At 60.1% G+C, this 7,651-nt stretch overlaps 1 protein-coding gene across 1 annotated transcript in view; it reads left to right on the plus strand.

The window, feature by feature from the left end:
* MEF2D (myocyte enhancer factor 2D) overlaps window positions 1-7,651 on the plus strand; it is a 69,714-nt gene that overhangs the window by 37,610 nt on the left and 24,453 nt on the right. Inside the window, exons 4-5 of the mRNA XM_014961244.1 lie at window positions 1,933-2,143; window positions 6,492-6,548. Of these exons, the coding sequence (XP_014816730.1) occupies window positions 1,933-2,143; window positions 6,492-6,548 (268 nt within the window). The remainder of the gene's footprint in view (window positions 1-1,932; window positions 2,144-6,491; window positions 6,549-7,651) is intronic.

The raw sequence follows: 7,651 nt of genomic DNA on the forward strand, positions 1-7,651 counted from the left end.
GGATTTGGCTTTTCCTTTCCCTTCCCGGGAACGTTCACGCAGGCGGACGTGGTTGCAGTGATTTATTACACAACGCTGCTCATGCAGCGCCCAAGAAACCTTCCTCCTCCTCCTCCTCCTCTTCCTCCTCCTCCTCCTCCGGGTGTCGCAGCCGTTGCAGAACCAGCTGGGGGGGGGAAAGAGTGGAGGGGGGGGCTCTGCGTCCCGTTGGTGAAGGGCTGGGAGATGCCACACCAGGTCCCTTTGCCCAGTGGTCCCACCACCCCCCAGCTCGGGTGTCTCTGGAGGACGGGGTGCCCTTGAGAGGCTGGGGGGGAGGGTTCCCAGCAGTGAGTGTGGGTGGGCACCGTCCCGCTCCCTCCTCCCCAAAAGAGCATCACCCATATGGGAGCAGATTTGGGGGAGTAGATCTGCCCCCCCCTCCATCCCTAGATGCGGTGGGGGGATGCCCGGCTCCCTCTGCCAGTGCATCCCATGGGATCCCAGCTCCGGCCCCACTGCTGGTCCCATCCAGCCCTCAGCAAATCAAAGTGGGGACTTTAGCAAAGCTCCTCTTAAAGCCTCTAAGCAGGTGCCTGCTCCTGTTAACGAAGAGCAGATCAGTGACATTATCCTGGGGTGGGATAATCACCGGTGGGTGAAGCTGGTCCTCGACCTGTGGCCGAGGATAGGGCTTTAGCGATGCTCCTGCTTCCCCGGGGTCAGCTCCTCCTCCTCCTCCTCCTCCCCTGGAGGTGCCAGGATGGATCCCTGTGTCACCCGGGGGGCTGTGAGGGCCAAAACCAGCCTTTCCCAGGTGCTCGGGCACCGGCAGCGGTGCCAGCCCGAAGCGGTGGATCCGCTCCCTGGCTCTTCCCATCCCGCCGGATGAGGATCCCAGTGGGATGCTCGGCCTCTGCGGGGGGATGAAGGGCAGCTCGGCCACTCTCGGTGCTGGGAGGGGGGACAGACCCCCTTTGGGGTGTTTCCAGCCACCTCTCCATGGGCTGCCCCGAAAACACGGGGGGGGGGGTAAATAAAATGAGACCAAAGCAACCAGTTGCTGTTATGGTTTGAGAAACCCACAACAATTTATTGTCGTTTAGACAATTATTCTCTCACCCCATGACCCCTCCCCACCTGGGAAGGGGAATTGGGAAAAACGAAGGAAACCCGAGCACTGAAATATAAACAGATTTAATAGAATAAGGCTAGATAATTAATAACACTAAACAACCAGTATTAATCCCGATACCAGTATAAAACACACCAGGACTATCCCCAGCCCGTTCCACCGGAGGAAGCTGGTCCCTCCCCGCAGGGACAGCGGATGTGGGGATGGGGGAGGGAGGGAAGGGCTCAGGGCTCCGGCACCGGGACAAGGAGTTCTCAGGATCCCAGCCATCGCGGGGGAGAGAGAAAGCTCCTCAGCAAACTTTGTGATTCCTATTGAACGTGACATCCGTGGTACGAAAGAACCCCCTTGGCAGCTCGGGTCAAGTGCCCGGGTCTCGCTCCTCCTCGTCCCCGCACCTGGGGAGCTGGAAAACACCAAGACTTTGAAATCTCCCCCCCAGAGCTGGCTGTAAAGTCAGTATTTTCCCCAGATTCGGACACAGGAGTCTTCTAAAAGTGTGGTTTTCCCAAGCGTTAGAGGAGAAATTAGCCCTGTGTTGCTCAAAGCAGGAGTGTTTCAAAACTTTGATGTCTCTGATTACTCTTCCCTGGTGGGGTCCAGGCTCCAGCGCATCCCTCTGAGATGCCACCATGGGCAGGGCACGGGCACAGCAGTGAAATGGGAGCTTGAGGCAGGGAGGGGGTGTCCCCAGACTGTCCCCCCTTTTTCAGCAGCGGGGTGTTGCTGCTGGGATGGAGGATCAGACCCCAGTGTTGCTCAGAGGACCCCCCCCCACCGACAGCCTTTGTGCGCACCCCCCCCTTCTCTCTCTTCAGTCCGCAGTGCCCGCTCCCAACTTCGCCATGCCCGTGACGGTGCCGGTGACCAACCAGAACACCCTGCAGTTCAGCAACCCCGGCAGCTCCCTGGTGACCCAGTCGCTGGTGACCTCCTCGCTGACGGACCCCCGGCTCCTCTCGCCGCAGCAGCCGGCGCTGCAGAGGAACACCGTGTCCCCGGGGCTGCCCCAGAGGCCGGCCAGTGCAGGTGAGCGATGCCGGGACCCTTCATGCACCCCCACCTTCCTCATCCTCCCTGATCCATCCCGCCTCCAGGATGGATCCTGCATCTTCCATTTGTCCTGCCTCGCCGGGTGTGCAGCGCCGAGTTCGGGACATGGGATGGTTTGGGTTGAAGGGACCTTGAAAACCACCCAGTGCCCCCCTGCCCTGGGCAGGGCCACCTCCCACCAGCCCAGGTTGCTCCGAGCCCCCTCCAACCTGCCCTTGAACCCCTCCAGGGATGGGGCAGCCACAGCTTCTCTGGGCAACCTGGGCCGGGCTCTCACCACCCTCACACCAAAGAACTTCTGCCCCACATCTCAGCTCCATCTCCTCAGTTTTGGTTTAAAACTCTTCCCCCTCATCATATGGCTCCACTCCCCAAACACCATCCCTGGAGGGATCTCAAAGCCGGTGCTGAGGGACACGGATCAATGGTGGGTTGGTCAGTGGTGGGTTGATGGTTGGTCTTGATGACCTTAGAGGTCCCCTCCAACCCAGGGAAGTGGTGGAATCGCCAGAGCATCACAGAACGTTTTGTGTTGGAAGGGACCTTCAAGACCATCCAGTTCCATCCCTTCTAGAGGAAGGGACATCTTCAATGAGACCAGGTTGCTCCAAGCCCCCTCCAACCTGCCCTTGAACCCCTCCAGGGATGGGGCAGCCACAGCTTCTCTGGCCAACCTGGGCCAGGCTCTCACCACCCTCACACCAAAGAACTTCTGCCCCATATCTCTTCTGAGATCTCACTGTTCCCCTTTGTCCTCTCCCTGATCAAGAGTCCCCCCCCAGCTTTTCTGGAACCCCTTGAGGGACTGGAAGGGGCTCCAAGGTCTCCCTGGAGCCTTCTCTTCTCCAGGCTGATACCCCCCAACTCTCTCAGCCCCCCCTCCCAGCAGAGGGGCTCCAGCCCCCACCCAGGGACAGGACCCTGCCCTTGGCCTGGTTGAACCCCATGAGGTTCACATGGACCCACTTCTCCAGCCTGTCCAGGTCCCTCTGATGCCATTTTGTCCTTCAGGTGTGTCACTGCCCCACACAGTGTGGTGTCATCCACAAACTTGCTGAGGGTGCCCTCAATCCCACTGTCCATGTCATGGATGAAGTTATCAAACAGAGCTGGTCCCAACAGGGACCCCTGAAGGACACTGCTTGTCACTGGTGTCCACCCGGACGTGGAACCATTGACCCCTACCCTGTGGGTGCTTCCATCCAACCAATTCCTCCTCTACCCATCAAATCCAATTTAGAGAGAAGGATGTTGTAGGGGACCAAAGGACAGAAGTCCAGATGGATGACATCCCTAGCCCCTGATGTCCATGTCCATCCATGTCCTCCTGATGCAGTCGCTCCATCACAGAAGAGCCACTGGGTTGGTCAGGCAGGACTGTCCCTTGATGAAGCTGTGCTGGCTGGCTGGAGTCACCTCCCTGTCCCCTCTGTGCCTTCCCTGGAGGGGGGGGACACCACTGCTGCCACCATCCCCTCCTGGGGACAGCACGTGTCCCTGCGTCCTTGGGTGGCAGGAGCACCCTTGGGTTGTTGCCAACGGGTGTCCTTCCTGCCCTTCTACCAGAGGTTGATGCCCCCAGTTTGGGACCAAGGCACCAACTGGGGACGCCAGAGCTTGATTCCCCCAGTTGGTGCCTTGTTCCCAAACTGGTGGATGACCCCTCCTGCCTGACCAACGTCTTTCCGAAAGCCGGCTCCCTGCAGGGAACTGGTGGGGTGTTTTTTTTTTGGTTGGAGGTTGGGCAGCGCAGGGAGATGAGTCACCCGGCGCCGTTGCCAGGCTTGGGGGGTGGCTGGCAGCGTCCCGCTCGCCGGTGGCACTCCGGTGACACTCCGGTGACAGGGGACTGCTGCCTAAAAAGGGCTTTTCTGAGTCGGGCTGCGCCGGTCGCAGTCGGTCTCCTGGTGATTACTCACAGGGATCTGCTGACGGATGGGAGGGAGCAGCCCTTTCCAGCGGGGACTGGCGGCGGGTGGCGGAGGGCAGGTCGGGAGAGAGGAGCACGTCACCCGTGTCCCCTGCAGCGGTGGCAGCAGGGGGGGTAGAGCAGGGGACACACACAGAGCCACGACGACGTGTGACCGCAGCCCGTCTCTCCCCCGGTGCCATCATAAATAATTATAGCGTGCAGAAAGCCCCTGCTATTTCGGTTGTGGCAGATGGGCTGTAAAAATCACCCAGTGACGGTGACATCTTGGGGGGGTGGGCACTCACCGGCGGCCCCCTCCACGTTGGGGGCATCACCGAGGGGTGGGAGAAGAGCTGGGAGGTGCCTCCAGAAGGTTGGGTGGGAGTAGGAAGAGGTGCCTGGGCTGGGAGGCGATAGGAGCCGGGGTTTGGAGGTTGGAACCAGTCTCGGGGATGACTGGAAGCTCTGGGGGAGGTTTTTTAGACTGGATATTAGGAAACATTTCTTCATGGAAAGGGTTGTCCAGCATTGGAATGGGCTGCCCGGGGAAGTGGTTGAGGCACCATCCCTGGAGGTGTTCAAAAGTCACGTTGACCTGGTCCTCACGAACATGGTTTAGTGGTTTTTTTTATTGTTTATTTCTTATTTATTTTTTTTGTCAGAGTTAGGTTGGGGGTCCCTTCCAACCTAGACAATTCTATGATTCTATGAGAGCAGGATGGGACCCCCAGGGCTGGGGGAGAGGGGTCTTTGGGCTCCTGGGACTGGTCCCAAAGAGCAACATCTCACCCCAGGCTGGGTGGCAGAGCCCTCCTCGGGCAGGGAGAGCCGTAGCTCGGGCTTCAGGGCTCCCCCCTGCCCTCTCGCAGGCCCCTCTGCCGAAAATAACCCCCAGGGGTTGGGTTGTCCTGCGGAATGGCTGGAGGTCGGCCGTCTCCTGCTCGCTCGCCCCGCGTTTGAAGGGGGATAATTTCGCGGTTGCGAGCGCGGAGGGGTTCCAAGTCCGGCCATCTGCGTCTCATTCACTCCCTGCCTGGGACACGGAAGAAATCCTGTTTATAGGAGCCAGGCCCTTGCATGTTAGAAGAGCTATTTTTTTTTTTTTTAATAAATTCTTTTTCCCCTTAAATTTTATTATTTTATATTTTTTATTTTTTTGAGCAGAGCTCTGCCCTGCTGTTTCCAAAGCAAATAGGCAGCAGGGGGTCGGGTCGGTATCTCGGCTCTGGCCGATGCCCTGGACTAGGGACAAGGGAAGACGAGGGGTTTTATGGGGGGAGCCCACTTTGGCAGCTGGGATCTGGGGTGCAAGTGGGGTCCCACAGCAGGGCACAGCCCCCAAATCCTGCTGGGACCCCTTTCCCTCCCCTTCGCATCCCCATCCCTCGAAGGGAGGATGCTGCGGTGACGCGGCTGCCACGTTTTGGGGGTCACCTTGCCCTTTTTCAAGCTGGAAACTCTTTTTGGGGACCACCATCATCCCCGATCCTGCTCCCACGTGGGGAGCAGACACATTTCCCCACATCTCAGCCTTCCTCCCACTTTTGGGGCTCGCTGCAAGCCCAGAGCTGGGAAGTGGGGGCTGGAAAAAAAAGCCTTTCTGTCTCAGGTTTCCCCATCTGGGGTGTGAAGGGCTTGGGCGGGGGTTGGAGGGGGGGTTTGGGCTCGGGAGGCTCCTGGTTCCCTTGCCCAGGGCTCCGGGATGACTGCGGTCGCGGCTCCGGAGCCTCTTGGCCCCAAATCACCGCCCTCGGCGTGGCCAGGCAGCCCTGGGCTGTGAATAGGTGGCTTTCAGAAATAACTCAATAACAAGGCAGGGAGGGGGAAAAAAAAAAAAAAAAAAAGAAGAAAATCTTTTTGCAGGCGAGGCAAAAAACCCTTCAGTTTATTGGGATTCAAAAGGGCCTCCGGTATGGTTTTTCCCGGCACGACGGGGAGCGGCGGCGCTTTCCAAGCGCTGGGACGGCGGGAGGTCGGATCGTGGCGGCTCCTGGCAGCCCCGGGGCTGTTTGCCATTTGGGCAGATAGTGTTTCCCCCTCTGGGGGCTCTCTGACCCGGCAGCACCCACCTTGTATCCCATGTATGTGTGTGTCCCCCCAAAAAAAGGGTTGGGAATAAAATAGCCGCAGTGTTTTCCAAGCCGCCTCCTTCGGAGCGGGCTCCTGGGCCGCCTGGCTCCTGCCCAAAGGAAACGGATCTGCCTGGATAATGTTTCCCAACCTGATCACCAGGAATGCTGCTCCTTTGGCCCAGGATTTTCTCCCCGGGAAGGCGCCGCCGCTCGTTTTCCTCCGCCTGCCTCCCTCCCGCTCCCCCCCCCCACAACCCCTCCAATTCCTCCCCTCCGAAGGGAGGGATGCTCACCCCGATTCCCACTGAGGAGTGACCCCCTTTCTCCCATTCCTTTGCAGGGGCCATGCTGGGGGGAGACCTCAACAACACGAACGGCGCCTGCCCCAGCCCCGTGGGTAAGTGATGCCCCACCTGGTGTGGGCACCGAGACCCCCACCCTCGTGTCACTCCTTGCCTCAGTTTCCCCTTTTCCAGTAGGATTTCGCTTTGTCCTTCGGCGCCGTCAGCTGTAGGGAAGCTCTGGGTGGTGTTGGAGCCTTTACTGGGGGCTGCTGGTTTCAGTGGGGACCCCAGAGAGCGAGGCAGGCCTGGGGGGGTGTGCGTGTCCTGGGGGGCCAGCATCTCCCTGGAGCTGCAGGTCACGGGGGTGACTGAGATGGCCACGGTTTGGGTGGTTCTGGGTTTATCTCCCCCCTGCCACAACCAGTTCCTCGCCCCAACCTCGGGCCAGTGGCTTCACACCTGATCCCTCCTCGCGCTCGGGCCCTATAAAGGGACTTCAGTGCCAGGAAAAAAGCTCATTAAGGTCCCTTAATGAGGCTCAGACCTTGTGGCTTAGCTCCCCGGCTGTAAAACGGGGCTACGGATCTCTCCTTCCCCGCCGGCTGCAGGGCGATGGCTTGGGGGGCCCCCAAAACCAGTTGTGGCCCCCGGGTCCTGCTGGGACGCAGCTGCCGCTACCAGCCCCGCTGCGGTGGCTGCGGTCCAGGGGGGAGCGGGAGAGATGCCATCCCCCCCCCTCACTTCCCTGGGCCAGGGGGGAGTCTGGCTTCGGGGGCGTTTTGCGGTGGGGCTCGGAGGAAGAGAGAGGGTGGAATTTGCCGTTGCCCCAGTTAAAACCAAATTGGAAGCTGGGTCCCACCGGTTCTGCAGACGGGGCTGGTCCAGCTGTGGTTTGGCATCATCACGGCCCCCCCCGTCCCCGTCCCCATCCCCTGCACCATGGCCCCCCCCTGTACTGGGGGACACGTCTCCCCGATTGCACCTCCAGGGCAGCTGGGGGGGCTGGCATCTCCCCGGGACCCCCCGACACGGAGCTTCGCTGCTCCTTGGAAGGCAGAGGGAGGGGGGGGCCACCGTGCCCCAACCAACCAACCAACCAACCAACCAACCAACCAACCTTTGTGGCCCCTTTTCTCCCCCCCGAGGCCGCCCCCACGTCAGCTGTCGGGCGGCGAGGAGCTTGGCAGGGCCCGTGAATGTCAGCATTGACGTCACC

Source organism: Calidris pugnax, unplaced genomic scaffold, assembly GCF_001431845.1.
Source record: "Calidris pugnax isolate Ruff unplaced genomic scaffold, ASM143184v1 scaffold371, whole genome shotgun sequence".
Taxonomy (NCBI): domain Eukaryota; kingdom Metazoa; phylum Chordata; class Aves; order Charadriiformes; family Scolopacidae; genus Calidris; species Calidris pugnax.